At 43.0% G+C, this 19,109-nt stretch overlaps 2 protein-coding genes and 1 long non-coding RNA gene across 5 annotated transcripts in view; 1 reads left to right on the forward strand and 2 right to left on the reverse strand.

The window, feature by feature from the left end:
• The window catches only part of LOC146645901 (PDZ domain-containing protein 4-like), a 51,771-nt gene extending 37,647 nt beyond the window's left edge, over positions 1-14,124 (forward strand). For 2 of the 3 annotated variants that reach the window (XM_085393303.1, XM_085393304.1), the window contains exons 9-18: positions 1,676-1,777; positions 4,760-5,223; positions 5,328-5,514; positions 8,206-8,656; positions 8,847-9,261; positions 9,369-9,439; positions 9,617-9,963; positions 10,799-10,939; positions 11,214-11,326; positions 12,355-14,124. In XM_085393303.1, the coding sequence (XP_085249429.1) occupies positions 1,676-1,777; positions 4,760-5,223; positions 5,328-5,514; positions 8,206-8,656; positions 8,847-9,261; positions 9,369-9,439; positions 9,617-9,963; positions 10,799-10,939; positions 11,214-11,326; positions 12,355-12,598 (2,535 nt within the window). In that variant the 3' untranslated portion in view covers positions 12,599-14,124. The remainder of the gene's footprint in view (positions 1-1,675; positions 1,778-4,759; positions 5,224-5,327; positions 5,515-8,205; positions 8,657-8,846; positions 9,262-9,368; positions 9,440-9,616; positions 9,964-10,798; positions 10,940-11,213; positions 11,327-12,354) is intronic. The other variant, XM_085393305.1, reaches the window with a different exon arrangement.
• On the reverse strand, positions 5,987-6,915 carry LOC146645902 (uncharacterized). The gene is made up of 2 exons (XR_014909008.1): positions 6,821-6,915; positions 5,987-6,235 (listed from the first exon to the last, which is right to left on the reverse strand). It is a non-coding gene; the product is annotated as an uncharacterized LOC146645902 (long non-coding RNA).
• A 657-nt stretch (positions 14,125-14,781) lies between the features above and the next one.
• Positions 14,782-19,109, reverse strand: part of LOC146645903 (uncharacterized) — a 4,415-nt gene continuing 87 nt past the window's right edge. Inside the window, exons 1-6 of the mRNA XM_085393340.1 lie at positions 19,091-19,109; positions 18,105-18,431; positions 17,931-17,990; positions 17,532-17,657; positions 17,423-17,451; positions 14,782-16,162 (exon numbers count right to left, since the gene is read on the reverse strand). The exon at positions 19,091-19,109 is cut by the window's right edge and continues 87 nt beyond it. Of these exons, the coding sequence (XP_085249466.1) occupies positions 16,022-16,162; positions 17,423-17,451; positions 17,532-17,657; positions 17,931-17,990; positions 18,105-18,431; positions 19,091-19,109 (702 nt within the window). The 3' untranslated portion in view covers positions 14,782-16,021. The remainder of the gene's footprint in view (positions 16,163-17,422; positions 17,452-17,531; positions 17,658-17,930; positions 17,991-18,104; positions 18,432-19,090) is intronic.

Genomic DNA, 19,109 nt, shown 5'->3' on the forward strand with positions numbered 1-19,109 from the left:
CCCGTACCTTCTGATTGGATGGGAGCTTACAGCCTGCCTTTAACGTTTTCTACTGTCGTGCCCATCAGCGCACAATGTGCTTTGAAGTAGCAGCCAAGAAAGGTGTAATTTAAGTCTACGAGCAGTGAACACCCGTGTGCACACCTGTGTGGATCAGCGCTTGTATTCAAATGGTTTCCCCATGTAATGGTCTGCAAGAGAATGTAGGGCGCCATAGCCCTGTCCCCCAGGGCATGAAGCAGGCATGGAGGAGATCCAGGCCCCAGACATCCAGAGGCCCCAGAGTGCGAGAGCCCAAGGAGGACCACCGGAGGGGCATCGTGCCACCCTCATGGGAAGGGCTGAGGATCCCCAGACGAGGGGTCACCCAGGAGCCACCGAGCAGAAGCTAGAGGGACCTGCACCGGCGTGCCCGCCGGCTCTGCCAGCAGCCAGCTGTGCCAGAGTGAACCGAGCCGCAGGCACAGTTCACTCTGCGGGAGGGCCCCCCGCACCCCGGAGGAGGCCTGACCGAGCAACAGGCGCCAGGCCCCTCCAGGTAGCCACCGGGAGTGAGCCGGTACATACCTGAGCGCCCAGCCCCGGACACCAAGAACCACCAACGCACCGACCCCTAAGGGCATCAGTCACCGGCAGGGAGTGTGGTGAGGGGAGATAGGCCTTGGAGGGCCTGGGAGTTCCCAGAGAGGTGGAGTCTAAGACCCGACCTGACATATAGACACAGACAAACAGGCAGACACAGACACAAACATGCATTCCCACCCTCATGCACACATATACAAACACTCAGCACTCACCCAACGTAAGGATTGACATAAATGGACATGTACACACAATCACACTCCCCAAACATACTCTATACCCCGGGTCCAGGTACCCTCGCCCCCAGAGGGGGAAACAGAACCCAGACCCAAGAGATGTTACCCTTCACCCCGGGGTGGAGGCAAGCAGACCGTCCCAGGCTCCGCAGCAGCAGGGAGGCCAATCGGACAGCTAACATCTCCTCCCAGCCCCCCTGCCCCGATGGCTAGCATAGAACGGGGGTGTGTGAAGACCCCATACCTCCCTCCTATTATTTCTAAACCTAAGAGAACAAGAAACAGCATGAGAACATGAGTGCTGCAGATGGACGGGTGAAATTTCGGATTTTTCCACCAAAAAAATGTAAAGAGATACAAAATTCAAAATTCATTACATGTGACAAAGACTGAGTAGTAGTAGTCTCAACCACTTTACTGTCTGAGGTGACTTAAGTGGAAGTTTAATTAAGCCTTTTAACATCTGACTGTTCTCAGAGTTTGCCTGTCAAAGCCAAATATGAATAAAATTTATCTTCCTGACATTTCTACTCTCAACCCGCCGACTCACGACCCTGTGAAAACAGTGTCGGGCTAAAGGTAAAGCTGCGATGTGATAAGAATAGAACAGCAGCACCATCACCATGGTAATCCTGCTGTGGACAGATGATGCAAGCACCAGTTCCCATGACATCCATCCCCACAGGGAGGAAGGCCCTTTAAAACAGATGTGCTGTCTCCCTACAAGTGTGGGAAATCCACCAGTGTGGGTATTTTAAAATAAGAAAACATTTAACAAAAGACTAGTTTAAAAAAAAGACAGCTACCTTTTTTATTCCTTCTAATGATTCTAAAATAACTCCTCTCTTCTCTTCCAGATTAACGGCGTGGATATTCAGAACAGGGAGGAAGCCGTGGCCATTTTGACCCGAGAGGACAGCATCAACTTCTCCCTGCTGCTGGCCAGGCCCGACATAGAGGTAGCAACACCATTCAACCAGCCTCCTAAAGAAGTGCACATACTTCTACTGATGAATACTAGTCCTCTTTAACACTGATGAAGGTCCTGTTAACTGTGTTTAAAAACACTAAAGGGCACTAAATTGTCCCCAGAGGATGAATCCTACAAACTTTGATTCATCATCTAGCCAGTCCCTCCTCGGTCTGTCCTGGTGTTGTGTCCATAATGCATCCTAGTCAGACTCTTCAACCACCTGAATTTGCTCAATAGTTAATAAAATAATCCTAATTCAACCAGTGTGTAAATAAATAAATGACAGTGCTTTCCTTCCTTTTCGGGAACAGAACAGGAGCTCTGTAACTTCAGGTTGAACACTGTCGCTCCTGTTTCATCACTCAGCTCGCCTGCAGCCCAGTTTACTAACCTACTTTCTGTCACTTGTGCTGCTGTGGGTGGCCGACATGAGAGGAAACCTTCATAAAAATCATATTCTAGTTCACAGCGTGCTTACAGTCCTGGTTTCCTCCAACAGGAACAATATGTGTTTGCTGCTTCTATCCATCAGTCTGTGACCAATGCAGATGGAAACCCAACAGCTGGGTTGACAGTAAATTGATCTTTTTGTTCAAATATTAAGTCTGGAGCTCTGGTGACCTTTCCTGTCTCGCTACAATCATGATGAAATGCACCATATAATGTTTCAGGGTCACATGAATTAGGCAAAACCTTTAGTTTCCTTTTGATCATCACTGAGCTGTAAATGTATCAGCCATTGGGACACACACACACACACACACACACACACACACACACACACACACACACACACACACACACACACAGCCATGATAAATGTCTCTGGGATGACAGCAGGTCCCACAGTGTGTCCATATCTGCTGACAGAGGAAGGACGGCAGCCAACCATATTCACACATGTCAGCTCAAACACACCTGCACATACATACTTATGGATGATGTTCACAGAGTGTGTGTGTGTGTACTCACATCAACCAGACGAGTGAGCCGTCACTCAGTTACCAACACACACATTTATGACATCTGCATGTCTTCGTTTATGTTTTGCATATATCATGCATGCAGCAGTTCATTCCACCATCATGTAACTCGTGTGTAAAATCATGTAAAAAGCTTACGTAACAATAAAAGCATTTGAATCCACAAACATCCTGTTTCGCACTTCCTACTGTGGAATAAACATCAACACGCTGTCAGCACAAACGATCACATGTCCAACAAACCTAAAAGCTCAAAGTGTTGGAAGTTCAGAGTGAGGTTTAAGAAAGCCACTGATAACAGCCGACTCCAGTTTATATGACAAAGAAAAGAGACGATCAAAACACAAGATTCATCTTTCTGGAAAATTCTAAGCAATATTTTCTTTTATTCAATGGACAAACTATGGCTGCTTTAGTTCTGACACCCATCTGTCTAATCAGAATAAAACATCTGGATGCTGCCGTCTGCACTACAGTTACTGACCATCACATTCCTGCAGATGAGGAGCTCTAGAGTTGGGAGTTCGCCTTGTAATCGGAAGGTTGCCGGTTCGAGCCCCGGCTTGGACAGTCTCGGTCGTTGTGTCCTTGGGCAAGACACTTCACCCGTTGCCTACTGGTGGTGGTCAGAGGGCCCGGTGGCGCCAGTGTCCGGCAGCCTCGCCTCTGTCAGTGCGCCCCAGGGTGGCTGTGGCTACATTGTAGCTGCCATCACCAGTGTGTGAATGTGTGTATGAATGGGTGGATGACAGGTTGTGTAAAGCGCTTTGGGGTCCTTAGGGACTAGAAAAGCGCTATACAAATACAGGCCATTTACCTCTTGCCTCTGTCACACGCCGCAGGCATCAGTGCAAATATGAAAGCTTTTTATAATGACTGTATAAAACAAAGAATAGTAGATGAACACACCTCTTAAAATGAATAAAAATAAATCAATAAATCAATAAAAAGATAAAAATAAATGATAAAAACAAAGAAAATCCCTATAAAAACTAGTAAAATGCCACAGGAGGGGAAAAAAGTGGGTTTCAGAGCTGAAAAGGGAAGAAATGGATCAACAGAGGAAAATGAAGGTGAAATATTCCTTCTGTCAAGATGCTCACAAAAAGTCCAAGCTCTTGTAAATAAAGGCTCATAGTGGATTAGACCCTCTTCAGTCCAATCACATAAAATACATTTTTAGACTTTAGGAGCTCTGAAATATCTCTCATTATAAATATTTACCATCTTCAGGTGGCCTTCCTAACCAGCTGGTTTCTGTGGGTTTTGAGTAAGTCGCTGGGCCACAACACATTTCAGTGTTCATTTAATAGTTTTTAGCTAACAATGTGAATTTATGTAGACAGTGACAAAACAACCAAGCCTCTGAAAGCGTGAGGGTTTAAACACACACACACACGCACACACACACACACACACACACACACACACACACGCACACGCACACGCACACATGCACGCACGCACACACACACACACACACACACACACACACACTCAACAAATCAGTACTGTGTGCAGATTTTAACAGACGACAGTACAATGTTGACATTAGTCAAAGTCAAAAAATCAATTTCATAAGGAAACACTGATGCATGAGCTCTCTAATAAGAAATCTGCAGCGTCAATAAAGCACATTAAAGTCACATGAATTCATTTTTCTTGTCAACAACAAACCTGTTACAGCAGCTCCCACAGAATACTCCCATTATAACCCAAGAATGGAGCTGGCAGCACGTTTCTACTCTGTTGTACTGACACTAGTGGGGAAATGTAACTTTTAGCTCTCTGTACTCAGTGATGTGTGACGCTGTGCAGCTCCTGTTAACCCTCAGCTACAGTCTGCACACTGAGCTAACACGCTGTGCTGAAAATCGTTGCCTAACCTGAGAAACTGTTACAAAAGGATTTGTCTCGCTGCAGCATGGCTCTTGACCTCTTTAGTTCATTTTCACCTGGACTGGCTTGTGTCTCTTTGCTTCCAGAATGAAAACCCCATCGATCCAGAGGAGGACATGGAACTGACTCTAGAGGGAGCAGACTTTCCTTCAAACCCACACATTTCATGCTCTCTCAACTCCTCTCATAATACTGGCTACTACCGCCTCCACCAAGGAGGAGAAGGCAGGTCATCCTTTCCTTTAGGAGGAGCAGGGGGAGGCAGAGACGGTGAGGTGGAAGATGAAGAGGATGAAGAAGGAGAGGACGGCGAGCGAGGAGAGAAGGACGACAAAGAGCCACCGGTCCCCCTCCCTCCTCTGCTGAACTTGGCACCTCTGCTGTCCAACAGCCAGGAGCTGGACAGCGGGGTGGGTCGGACAGATGACAGCACCCGCTATGAGGATACATCTGAACATGACCTGCTGGGTGATCAGACCAGTGCCTGTAACACCAACACCACCAACACACCAGGCAGCACCAGGAAGTTCAGACCTGGACCCAGCCCCAGGTACCAGAGAAAGAAAGTTTATTCAAATTATTAAGAAAAAAATGACAAACTCACAAGCTACAATTTGACTTTAAGTGTTTTTCTGCTCATATTTCTGTACCCAGGCCAAGTCCTAGACCAAGTCCTGGCCTCGGTCCCAGCCCTGGGCATGGTCGAGGAGACGTCACCCCTCCTTTCCTCCATCTGCGCGATCTCCAGCTCAGCTCTGACTCTCTCCCAGGTCTGGACTGGGGAGCTGGAGGAGGAACAGCAGCAGCAGCGTACAGTCCTCACCACCATCACCACCATAAGGTATACTAAATTCAAATCCTATTAGGTGATCATTTTGTTGACTTATTGTCAATAAATAAAAAGCTCCAAACCTGGTACTATCCACTTTGTCTGAAAACAGTCACATACATCAGCACAACTGTGCAGCCACAGACGGTTTGTCTTACACAGCAAATCCAGCATGTCCAAATTAACACTGTCGGATTTGATTTCAACACTATTAAAGTGTCTATATGGGTCCACACCAGAGAGTGTTAATTTAACTCTTTTTGGAGAGTTGGTACGTTAACTCTGATTTAGTGTTAAACACCAAATCTGTCTGGAGTTGATAATTTAACACTTGGTGTTTAGAGTTTATATATTAACTCTCAAAGAGTATTTTAGTTTAACTACGTAAGAGTTATCTTCTAATTCATTCTAAAAAGCGGGAATTTTACTGTTCTGAACTTCTAGAAATTTCTTTTGGAAATAAACATTTACTAAAAAGATGCAATGGTTTTTGAAAAACATTTATTCTGAACTGTGCACCACAATTTCAAAACATTTTCTGAAAGATGTAACAGTATACATGTTCTCACTTTCATTAGAATTGTGTTTATCAAAAGGTCTGACATGGTAAATGCAAATAACAGCATTCTCATCACTTATTTCTTCAATACAATATGCATGTCCTTCATTCATCCCTTTGTGGAACTTCAACGCACTTCTGCTCTCCCCCATATTCCATCTTCACAAGCATATCCTGTGCGGAGATTGAATAAAAATTAGTTGACACTAATTAATGGCACAAATAATCCAGTAAACAATTGCAGCACAGTAAAAGAAAAAAAAAAGGAATCCTCTTTGAGCCATTACTTGTGTAAAGTATTTTCCCAAAAGACAAAGACACAGGCAACAGGTAATACTGAACTAAATGTAAAACCTCAACCTTTTTAATTTTTACCTAAACCGTGTGCACAAAACTCTGGAGGGATCTATGCTAACGTAGAATCCAGTCAGGACGTCAGCTACTGCTGTTTGCTCGTTTTTTTTTATGGGCGATCGTTTTCAGGCTTCAAGCAGCACCATTATACCAACATTTCACATTCTAGACATTGTTTTAGGTGTATTTGACCAAAGGTTTGACTGACAATTCACATGCAAGCTTTTTTTCAAGGCTGTGGTATTTGCCCGCAAACAATACCTTTCAGCTAGCTAAAACAGAATGTTATGCTATCAGCGAGCAACATGGCTAATGCCTTTCACACAGCTTTGTCTCAACTCCAAAGAGCCACAGAAGTAAAAGCTCATGATAATAATTGAAACAATCTTTGAAAAAATGACTTACCAAGCATGGCAAACAACTCAAATATGTAGAGCAAAATGTTCTGAAACGGCTTCACTTCAGCTTCGATTGGAGCCGTGCTGGGGGCGGAGTCTGTCAATTTACTCTGTTGGTGTCATAGCCCCTGTAGGAGTTCAGAGTTAAGAGGTCAAGAGTTAATGTTTCCATTGTAACACCTCCAGATTTGACAGAGAAACACTCATTTTTAACACTCGATTTTAACTACTATCATTTTACACCTCAGAGTTACATTAAAAGAATGTGACTCTGCTTAGAGTAAAATTAACTCTACTTTTGCAAGAAGACTATTAACACCAAAACATTTAACACTTTTGAATTTGCTGTGTACCCTGGAGACCACGATCATTTGTCAGGTGTTTGTAAAATACTTCTGCAGGAAACAATGGGCTTGAAACTGAGTACCACTGACATGGATCAGAGTACTCTGATGGACTCCTGCACTGTTGGCTTTGGGATTTCTATGGTGCATTATGAAATGAGCAGCATGGAGGTACAGCAGTTACTTTTGCCTTACAGCAAGGACGTCCTGGGTTCAAATCCAGTCTGTGTGTTGTTTCCAACAGTGCAAAGTCATTTTGGGGTTTAGGTTAACTAGTTTCATTTTAAACTGACTGTATGTGTCAAGAATGTGTGTAAAATGTGAGTGTGAATGGCTGACTACTCTGTGACCGACTGGTAACCTGTCCAGGATGTGCTCTCACTCTATGGTAGCTGGGCCCCGAGTTGTATAAGCGGAAGAAAACAGATTTATAAAAACTGCAGAATAATAAAACGTTTCTTTAAGATGTCCCTAATAATGCAGGCAGACTCTCTGTGGGATGTACTGCATGCTCAGCTGTGACGCTGCACCAGGAAACCCTCAAAGCTGTTATCTGAAGTGGTACTCTTGAGTTGTTTCATAGCAACAAGCCATGGGACCAACACTTCCACTGAAATGGGAATGCAAAAGCAAACACCTACCAGTGCTTGTCAGATATAATGGTACTGTGTTACCAACCATAATGCAGCTATGAAGGGAATTCTATCTGTCATGTCAGAAACATCTGAAGCATTTCTCTGACATTTAAGTTGTGAAGCAGCTGACAAACTACATGTAACACATCTCAGCAACATTTCCTGAGATCTGTCATTGGATACACCATTGATTTAGTATTTAAAAACATACTAATAAATGTTTCTGGTAGATTATTTTGCACTGAAAGGACCCAAACCCAGACTTTGTATTTTGGGTATCCTCAGAAAATATGAAATCATTATTCATATTTATCGTCAATAAAAAAGCTGATTGTCAATACATGTATTTGTGGTTACACACCATCATAGTTAATGAGCTCTATCTGATGTTACACCTCATGTCCAACCTGCAGCATTACCACCACCATCACCAGCCTCTGACAATGACCATGATGATGCCGGGCCTGACGGAGGAAGAGTGCCAGCGTTACCAAGAGCTGTTAGAGATCAAATATCAGTATGAGAGACATTTGGAAAGACGCCGGAGAGAGCTGGAAAAGGAAACCACTGAAGCAGAAGTTAAAGGCCGAGAGGAGGGGGACGAGGCAGCAGAGGAAGCTGAAGGCACAGCTTCTGAATCGCTAGTGGACGTGAACAGCAAAGAGATGCCAAGTGAGCACGAGTTGGCGTTGATCGAGGAGGAGCTGCGCCACCTGGAGTTTAAGTGCCGCAACATTCTCCGAGCACAAAAGATGCAGCAGCTCAGGGAGAGATGTCTGAAAGCCTGGATGATGGAGGAGGAGACGGTGGCAGGTGGAGCGGGCCGACCAGGACCCTCTGAAGGAGGTAACAACCAGCACCAGGGTAGGAAACATATAACATCCGGACGTCTTTAGGAAACATGTGAATTATGACACAGAATTATACTAGGAAAAAAAACTGTGATAAAACAACAAGCCATCATTTATGTATCCAGTTTACTTTGGTGTCATTAGACAAAGCAAAGCAGTTTTGATTTTTAACAGTTCATTTATTTCTATTTCTGAACTTATAGATTTGCATAACGAGGATAATGACGATCCTCATCACCACGAGTTGTCAGCCATCAACGAACTCCCGGAGCGCGAGCGATCGGATGACAAAGACAGCACCAGTGCCTACAACACCGGAGGGGAAAGCTGCCGGAGCACGCCATTGGTCAGCACCGAGCAGATCCCGCCTCTTCAGGAGGATGAAGATGAAGGAGGCAGACGCATGACCTCTCCACCTCCGCTCCTCCCCCTCAGTCGCCTCCCCCCTCTAAACTCCCCCCTCACGCCTCGATGTCACAGGAGGGACCGAGACAGAGAGCGGCGTCACTCAAACCTCAGCTGCTCCTTCTCCCCGAGCACCTACAGGAAGTACGAAACCTCCAATGGAAACTTTGCAAATGGCTCAAGCTCCACCCCCTCTACGCCTTCAAAGTTCAGGTGTTGGTTTTGCTGCAATGAGCGTTCTTTCTATTTCCATATGCATATTGACCTTTGTGATATGTTTTAATAATAGTGGATATTTTGATGTATTTCGCCTTCATCAGATCTCTGACCAGAGAAACGGGGTCAGCTTCTAGGAGGGGTATGGCTGATGGAGGGCGGAGCTCCAGAGCAGGTATAATCTTTCTCTGTAAGCATATCGGGGTCATTTTAAGAGCCTTTCCACAGGTTTATAATGAAGAAACAAGCATATGAGCTAAAGAACACTTTCCTTTAAACTGATGTTTGTGGGTAACGTCTAAAACTTCTTTCTGGTTTTTGATGATCATTTCCATCACTTCTATGACTGCAGGTGGAGCCCCCTACAGGCCTGAAGGTGGAAGTGCAGAGTCGAGCCCCTATTTCACCCGGAGGCAGCACAGACACAGCAAACCGTTAGAGCGCTATCAGAGCTGCATGACCCTGCCCTCCGAGGGTCTGGTGGACCCCCTGGACCGAGTGAGAGACAGCGGCAGGGCAGACGGGGAGGAGAGGGGGGTAGCCACAGGCAGCAGTGGGCCGGCAAGCCCCAGGAGTGTGAACAGCGCCCCCTGTGGCCTGGAGGACCACCGTGCAGGTGCCTCACGGTTAGGACTGGCCTTACCTCTTGGACTGACTCACTCATCACCAAACGCGTCTCCACAGCGCATGGAGTGGAAGGTAAACGGTGCAATAACACTGAAGGGAAAAGAATAAACTGGTGGAGTAGCTGCAAAATGACCAGTCCAGCATATCAAGGGACTCATCACAGGTTCCTCTCCTACAAGGCTGGACATCATTTGATGTCTGAGAAAACCCTCTGGCCTTAATAACAACTACAAGATTGTTGTTTTTGATCATGATCACCAGGAAAGAGATTAATTGTTTCCCTGCTGTGTTTTTATTCTTTTTGGTGGTTTCTTTTTTCCCTCTCAGCAGGTGATCAAGCAGGTTGTCAGTGTCTGTTCTCTCTCCATCCTTCTTCTGCTCTATTTTTCTTTTGCTCTCCTTCTGTTAACTCTCTTCCCAACCTCTCCTCCCCCTGTCTTCTCTGTTCTAATTGTAATAAGTCCAAATGAAAACAATAAAAATAAATAATAACAAAGGTCAAATAAAATATGTCAGTCAAGTGGACCAGTATAGCAAAAGCTGTAACGGTCTACTTGATTGCTACAGTGCTGGACGGGACATTCAAAAAAATCTAAAAAAGAAATTAGTTGTTCATCAAAATGATACAGAAGCCTCTGTGGCCCAGTTTAACATGGTTCACTACTGTAAAGCACTGAAAATGATGTCAAGTGATTTACATGATTTTCAGCTAAAGACAACTGAGCTACTGGAGCTACGTAATCAATAGAAAATAAACTTTCTACATTCAGCTTAAAGACTCAAGGCTGAAGAAAAGCAAGAGATCCAACAGCAGCATGCAGCAACAGAAACATTTCAAAGAGAGCTGAAACTTTAAATGTCTGGTCTTCCGTTGACATGAGATGCTAGGTGTTCTTTTCGTGTCCAGGTAAAGATTCGCAGCGATGGGACTCGTTATGTGGCCAAGCGGCCGGTCAGAGATCGTCTGCTGAAGGCCAGAGCCATGAAGATCCGCGAGGAACGCAGCGGCATGACGACAGACGATGACGCTGCCAGTGAAATGAAACAGGTAGAGTCTGCAAACATTAATGACAACATGTCGTTGGACTAAAAGAGCTGAGATTCAAACCAAAAGTATGTCCAGTATGTGCCGTTACTTGTTTTCTGACGAGCAAATCTCGATTCATCGCCACAAACATGCTGTGACATCGTTTTCAACTGTCATTAAATCCTAGTTTACATAAAACAGAAGTACTTTAGCCCTTATATTTTGCTTCTGAGCCCAATAAACATGACAAAGTCTCATTAAACCAGCTTTAAACTGGTTTCTGTCCTCTGCACAGGGTCGATACTGGAGCAAAGAGGAGAGGAAGCAGCAGCTGCTGAGAGCTCGAGAGTACAGAAGAAGAAGAGAGTTCATGATGCAGAGCCGCCTGGACTACATGAGAGGAGACAGGTACGGGGCGAAATCTACAACGACACCCCAGAAGTTCAGTCATTATTACAGATGCAAACATAAAAGGTGCCACATTTATCCTCAGAGTATGAAGTTCATCACTGTCAGAAGTCTTTTCAACTGTCGTCTGTCGGAAGAAATGATGGTGGTGAAATGACACATTTACTTTTGACTGATGTTTAAAACGTTGTGCCATGTTTACCCACCTCTGTATTCATCAGCACAGTTGGTGTGAAAATCCGTAAAACATCCCAAAGACAAACTCCTCGTTAATCCGGACCAACAATCCATCAGTCAAACGGCCATCGTGGTTTTCTGTAAATACAGACACTAAAACGGTGAATTCTTTGTGGGTCAGTGAGCCATTACAGACCCGAGATCCTTGAGATCACCTGTGAAATCCTGTCAGCAGAGACCTTTAAAGGGTCAGAGGTCAGGAGAGAAGAGCGGAAACCTCACATACCTTCAAAGTAAATAACCCGTTACGCAAAATAATTATAGAGACACTGGTGCTGCAAATCAATGTTTTTAAATCACAGGTCTGAATTCATTGGTCCAACTCACGGTGCTCAACTGATGAGTGACGACAGATTACAGGAGGACACGTAATGAACACGCTGAATAATTCATATTGTACTATTACACACATACTGATATTACACTGCAGTGCAGCTTTTTGATTTTATATGTAGCTTTAAATGTTGCGTAACTTTGTTATGCGCTGAAATGTCGTATCTGTGGCTCCGACCCTCCGACGAGTTCCTCAGGATTCCCTTCAAACAGTAACTTCATGTGTGCAGTTGTATGAAAAGAAAGAAGTTTGAGGTGTCTGCATGTTGAGTTTTTTTTTATTTTATTTTAACAGCTCCCACCTACTGGTGAGAGCCACAGGACTCAATCGTGCAGTACACAAGTGGCTTAAAAAAGTGTTTACACAAAAACAAAATAGAGAAAAAGAAGGAAAATGACACATTTACTTCATTACGTGAAGTTCGTGAAGGCACTGATCACAGTCTTTTTATTTTCAGGGATCTTTTGTCATCAACAGGGGGCGCTGAAGAGCCCCATTTATCCCAGAGCCTCCAGTTTAATGTGCAGCATAACTCCCCCAGCAGCAACATCCTGCAGCTGAGCCAGAAGAAAATCACAAAGAGGAGGAATCGTCGCATTCTCGACAACTGGATCACCATCCAGGAGCTGCTGGCTCACGGCTCGAGGTCACCGGAGGGAAAGAAAATTTACAACCCTCTGCTGTCTGTCACTACTGTGTGACCTCAACAAGGAGACCATGGAAACACACAGTGTGGACCTAGAAGCTCAACGCTCTTTCTTTGTGGAGTTAAAAACATGAACACACCAGAAAGAGAGAAACTTAAAGAATTATAAACAAAGGTGGATAAGAAGAGGAGAGACTTAAAACAGAAGCATTTGGCCTCAGAGGAGGAATCCTCCAAGCATGAAAAGGAAAGAACGGAGATGAGTGCAAACAGAGAATGAAGCTAACAATCCTCTTCACTTTCTGACGTCACTTCAAACTCATTAGAGATACACGTGAGGACGCATGAGCCTCGAAAGGAAACAGAAACGTCCTGTTCTGGCCTCGGCTGTGACAGTCTGAAAACAAGCACAGGTTTGATCTCCTGGTCCTTCAACCAGGTGCACAGTCACATCGCTGTTAATTACACATTTTTCTGTGAATAGCAAATTTGTGCTCATGCTAAGACTTTTCCATCAAGAAAAAATGACTATAAGTGTAATTTTAAGAGAAAAACAGGCCAGAAGACGTTTATGGAGGATTGAAACTGAAAACATCACAAATAAAGGAAGGAAAACATGAACGTTTTCTTTCACATTCATTATTTCTTTCTGTCCGTGTTGCTACTGAACATGAAGCAGATTCTAGGTTGGACCCCCCGTCAGCCTCATGTTTGCTGTGTCTGTCCTCCACACTGGTCGCAGGTGTGAGAGCGCTCTGTGATAAACTGGCAGCCAGTTCAGGGTGGACGCTGCTTCTGACCCCGTGGACCCTCGAATAGGAACAATATTCCTGCCACCATCAATTGGATGAGCGACATTTATCCCTGTATGATATATGACATGCCTACTTATCTATACAAACGTATTGTTGTTCATTCAAAACAAATCAGTTTGGAAAGAAATAGGAGTGAAAATTCCAAGACTTTATACATAAAAAATAAATAAAGTAATTCATTTAAAAACAAACTATATGAATGAAATGATTACAAAATGATAAAAAACAAACACTAAAAACTGTAAAGATTCATGGATCTGAAAGGTTTTGGTCCTTCATGAACTCCTCACGTGTGAAGCAGCGCCAGGAAGGAAGTGACATCACTGTTTAAGGACAATACATATTTACTCAAACATTTACTGATACTGAGTAAAATATGATTACAATACTACTACTAGCTGCTGTGTGATCTGTGCTGTCATGGTTACGTTACACAACACCCGTCTTCTGATCATCATTTGTAAATCGCTTTCTCAGAAAACCTTTTAAAGTTATAACTTTTGTAAACAGTTTATTCATGTTGACGGTTGATATATGTTAAATGTTGAGTCTCATATTGTTGTTAAAATTTTATAAATTTTATAGATTGTGTTGTTTATCCTGCAGGAGCGAGCTGCAGGTCCGTCGTTGTGCTGGACGCTGTGCAGGTGTTCAACAGAGAATGCATGAAAATGATGTACTGGACTATTATTGGATGTCATTCTTAAAGTGCTGTAAAGTACATTCTTAGCAGTGAGAGGTGTGAAAGTGTTCAAATAAAATAAAAAGGCAAATGAGAAATAAAACGTGTTTCCTGCTTTCTTTGATATATTTGGACATCTGTTTGTTTTAATTTATCAGCTGACAGAAATGTATTTACTTTAGTAATGAATCTTAAAGAAATAATGCTGCTAAGATTAAGGAAAAAACAGGTAAAAGAGTTTTGCTGACACGTTTGAATTTCTTTTAGTTTCCACCAAGAAGTTAAAGCCTTTGTCACTTTGTCACTGCAGTGTGGTTGTGTAGTAAGAGTCTGCAGCTCCGCATCAGTGTGCTCAGTACTTCATACTGTCTGTGGATATATTATGAAAAATGTTGATCAGCAGGCCGAGTGATGCTCATTTTGGATATTTTGGCTCCTATCAGAGGTAATAATGCCCATTTAGGGAACAGCTCTTTGTATTTGACGTGTCCACAGTCAGATCGTCTCTCTTGTGAAACAAAAGCAGGAAGATAGAAGTCAGTGACATCATCAAGATGTGACTAAAAAGACTAGCCTAACTTTAGCTGCTTTGCCTTTATTGCTTCCTAATTAACACCATGTTCTGTGTGACTGTTAGGAGCCTCAGTTACAGCTAAATATAAATCAAACATACATCTATGAGACACCACGATGAAAGAGACACAAAACAACTCCAGTTTGTTCCACTTTTTATTCTCTGCGGTTGTTTTTGTTAAATTGTTAATGACCCTTTGGGTCTCTGTACCCAGTTGTTCTGGTCCGTTTTCCAAATATGATAATAAAGGATCACAGTCAGCTTTGTGCTTCTATCAAAGGACCTGAATGTGTGCAGGGAGTGAAGAAAATCATATTCTGTCGAACCAAGCGAACACTTTCACAGTGTGGACGTCACACGTCACATCCATCACAATAAAACCTGAAATCCACATTTTGTAGAAGCTGTAAATATTATAAATGCTGTAAAATTCATAACAAAGTAAAGGATGTAGTTTTAGAGCGTGTATAATAGACGCACACCAAATGCTGAACAAGTCAGGAGGAAATTATTGGTCAACAGTGACACCTGCTGGGTGGATGTGGAAGCACTTTTCACATGTTTGAGCTGAGGTGGGTGTTAGAGTTCCCCTCTGTGACGCCCCAAGAGACACTGATACCACATTAAATAGTCTAGAAAAAGCATTGAGCTTAATATTCAGTTAAATGCAATTTCACTTTAAAGCTTTTTTACATTTTAGCATTGATATTTGATATTTTTCAATCATTTTTCATCTTACACGTTTACACCGTCGTAGACAAGAGCGTGTTAGTCTTTGAGGACAGTGCGCTCCTTCCTGCTTGTATATGAGTCACTTGCTGATTTGTTTTGTCTGACGAGTTCAGAATCAGTTTGTTTCTGTCAATGAAATTTGATTTTAAATCAACAGTTTTTATTATACAGGGTAATGAATGACAGCATGTGAAGCCTTGTCAAGGTGACTTAAGACTAAAATAATAAAATCAAATAAAAATGAACGTAATACTACTCAAAATATCAAAACATGAAACAAAGCTTAGAATCTGGACAAAGTAGTAAAATAAAGATAAACATAGTAAACGTAAAAAAATCACAGTAAGAGAAGGAACGATTTCAGTGTGAGGTAAGAGTCGCATTTCACAGACGGTACACACACCAGTGTGTTTGTTACAGGAGGCCAATCACAAACTCACTATTACTTCATAATGTGCCAACAGGTGCGCTGACGCTTACGAGGGTGTTGGATCATTTCTGTGGACCAAATTGTATTTAGGAATATCACTTCCTCATGTGTCCCAAACACAAACTCAGGTTGACGCCCATGACCTACATGTAGCTTCTATTTATTTATTTATTTTTATAAGACGTGTGATCATACACGTGGGTATAAAACTTTATAAAACATCCGTTTTTCACCGATAATTGTAATCACTCTTGAATCCCCTTGTGAATCGTGTGAGTGTGTAAGAGTGTCGAGTAGGTTGTGTCCTGGTCACTCCTGATTGGATCGAGGCTCTCGTAGATGGCGTCTTCACGTGTGTGAAAAACGGAGTTTTCGTAAGGTTCAATCTGAAAATAGAAACAACAGTTTTAAAAGTTTGTTGGGTGAGAATGTTTCCACTGAAATGAAACTTAAACAGACTTTTGTTAGGGTTCCTGGGTCGGTGACCCAGTGTTTTGTGTTTTTGGTTATTTGATTTTGTTATTTCTTTATATTCTAGCTTTGCTTTACGGGTTTTTCTTAGTTAAGGTCCTCTGGGTGGGGTTTGGTTAGAGTTTTAGTGTTTTGGTTTTCTGTCTGTGTTCCTTTGTTGCTGTCTCCCCTGTCTGCTGTATTTCCACGTCCAGTCAGTGTCTGTGTCTGCCCTGGTCCCACGTCTCTGTTCCCTTTGTTTTAGTGCTTGCCTGTGAGTCTGTTTATGTTTCCTGTTTTACTTTGGAAGTCCATGTCTGATGTTAATGTGTCTGGTTTTGCTTCCCCTGGTCTCGTTAGGCCTGATTTGCCCCAGCTGTGTTTCCCTCCTGTTATTCATTCCCTGATTGCTCCCTCTGTGTATTTAAGCCCTGTGTTTCTCTGTGTCCATGTCGTGATCTACTGTTTATTTTGCTGTGTGTTTTGCCAGTCCACCGGTGTTAGTTTATTTTGAGTTTTTCCCAGTTATGTTATGTTTGCGTTCAGCATTAAAGCTGTTTTGGTTTAAGTTTGTCTCTGGAGTCTGCATCTGGGGTCCTAGCCCTGTCCGCACACAGCCATCACCTAACAACTTTAAGTTTCCTTTAACTCCGCCCAGCTCTTCAAATAATCCTGCTTGTGTTGCCATCTAGTGGTGACAACTATGTGTGAGTTACACGGGCGTGGCATCCCTCTGAGATATGATGCGCGGGCAGCACGGTGAGCTGCCAGCTCGGCTTTTCTCTTTGTTCTGTTGCTTTCATGGTGAAACTACCCTTTGCTGTGGTTCTGTTTACTCTGCATTTCATGCAACAGATACATTCACATATGCTTAGAGCTGAGGATGTCATTTCTAATAAACCCCTCTTTGATTCTGCTTTGGGGTAATCTGAATACATTTCTGTATAGATGGAGATGCAAATAAATGAAATTCTCACACTCTCTGAGGTTCAGACAGATTTCTTTTAGGTTTGGATGCATTTTATTCCAAGTATCTAAAACAATCTGTGTTACTGCACTGAGCCTGTCAGCTGATGGTTGGAGGGATTTGCTTTCCTGACTTTCCTGCTGGGTTTAGACAGTGATTAGGTTCAAGAAAAAAATAGTGCACATGGTCAACAATGACAGTAAAAACAATAAATAAAAATAAACAGTACCTTTGTGTTTCTGTAATCAAGGGTTACTCCTGTGAAACAGAGACAAACAACAGTCTTGATTTGAATTCATAGTAAAGAAATGATAAACATGCAGTTGGAGAACACTCACCATCAACCTTCCTCTGTGTCTTCTTCTTGCAGCGCAGGAACAGAACGGCTGCCAACACCAAAACGACCACAGGAACACATACAACCAGAGGCAGGAAGTGCTCTGAGCGTGTGTCAGAGACCGAGGCTGAGGAAAATGAGAAGGGATGTGACGAGCCACCAATCAGAAGAAAGATGGCATTAATGGAGAAAGAGCTATAAGACCCCGCTGTTAGAAACAGACTAGGTCCATTTTGAAATGTATTAAGTTTTATTAACTGATTGTGAATTTTGAGTTTGTCATGCAGTCACTTGCTGAACATATCTGCATTTTCTTGGGATTTTTATGCTTTTCAGCACAAAAAGTTGTTTTTGAGGCATCACACAGTTTAAGCTCTGCACCTTTAAACTCACGTCTTACCTTCGCTGCCTTGAGACAGAGTGGTCGAAGGTGTGGAGCTGGGTGAGCTGGTAGTTGGAGCTGTGAACAACAGTGAAACGTCGTCTGTTAAACAGAGGTGAACTTTTCATTTTTCAAATATCCTAAAACAAGTCAATTTCTGGTAAATGTTAATAATAATCTAATAAAACTCACCAGCTTTAACAATGAGTTTAACCTCCTGTTCTGAATTCCCAAAGAACATGCTCATACCACACTTGTAACGCCCAGCGTCAGACATGGTCAGTGGCTTGATGGTCACAAACAGGACAGGAGAATGCACTGTACCTTCATATTCAATGCTATATTTGCCTTTTTGTGCTTTTTCCTCAGATGTTTCAATAAGAACATTGTCTGGATTGCAATTTTCCTTACAGAAGAACTTCCTGTTTCCAGAGAAAGAAAAGTGGCATCGCACTGTGATGCCTTGTCCTTCAGTTCCTGTTACTGATATAACCTGTGCACTGATGAGCCCACACAACTCTGCTGGGAAGAGAAGAAGCATACTCAAAACACGTAACCTGGTAGTGAAACGTGTGACGATAGCAGAAGCAACAGTGAGCAACGTTCAGCCTTTCACAGTTACTGCTGTCGGATTAGTTAATTTTATTAGTCCTAAAATACATAAAGCTTGATAACGTCTCTGAGACAAGTTTAGATTGTTTGTAGTTTGTCTTTAGTTCAGTGCAGAGTGCTGGCTGTGTGGTGAGAGAGCTGTAAAACAAGGTCAATTGTGTCATTTCCTTATTCTATAAACAGACACCTGCAAACAGCAGACGCACGTCTTGTACCGGCGGGCTCGCTTTAACAAACGTATGTAGCAAGCAAACAAAATAATCTTTCATTATGTGCTTCTTTTCAATTTTCTGAAGGTGTGAAAGATTTCTGGAGACGGAGCGTGCACAGGCGACACCTGATAGCAGTAACTCGCATCACTACACGCACAGAGGGAGCGGTCCTCACTTTGTTTTTACTCTATTTTAAAGCTTTTGAACTTTAAAAGATAAAAACAAACTGTGAATCTTGATCTCATATGGAACAGAGACTGGACTAAAGTAAAAGAAAGAATAAAAACAAGTGTCTCACCAATCAAATGTGGCCTTGTGCCTAAAACAAGCCCCTTAAAGAATGAAAGATCTCACCATATATGACGCAGCAGAG

This window comes from Rhamphochromis longiceps, linkage group LG20 (genome assembly GCF_057381845.1).
Source record: "Rhamphochromis longiceps isolate RC_006_pf linkage group LG20, R_longiceps_female_GT1.1, whole genome shotgun sequence".
Lineage (NCBI taxonomy): Eukaryota > Metazoa > Chordata > Actinopteri > Cichliformes > Cichlidae > Rhamphochromis > Rhamphochromis longiceps.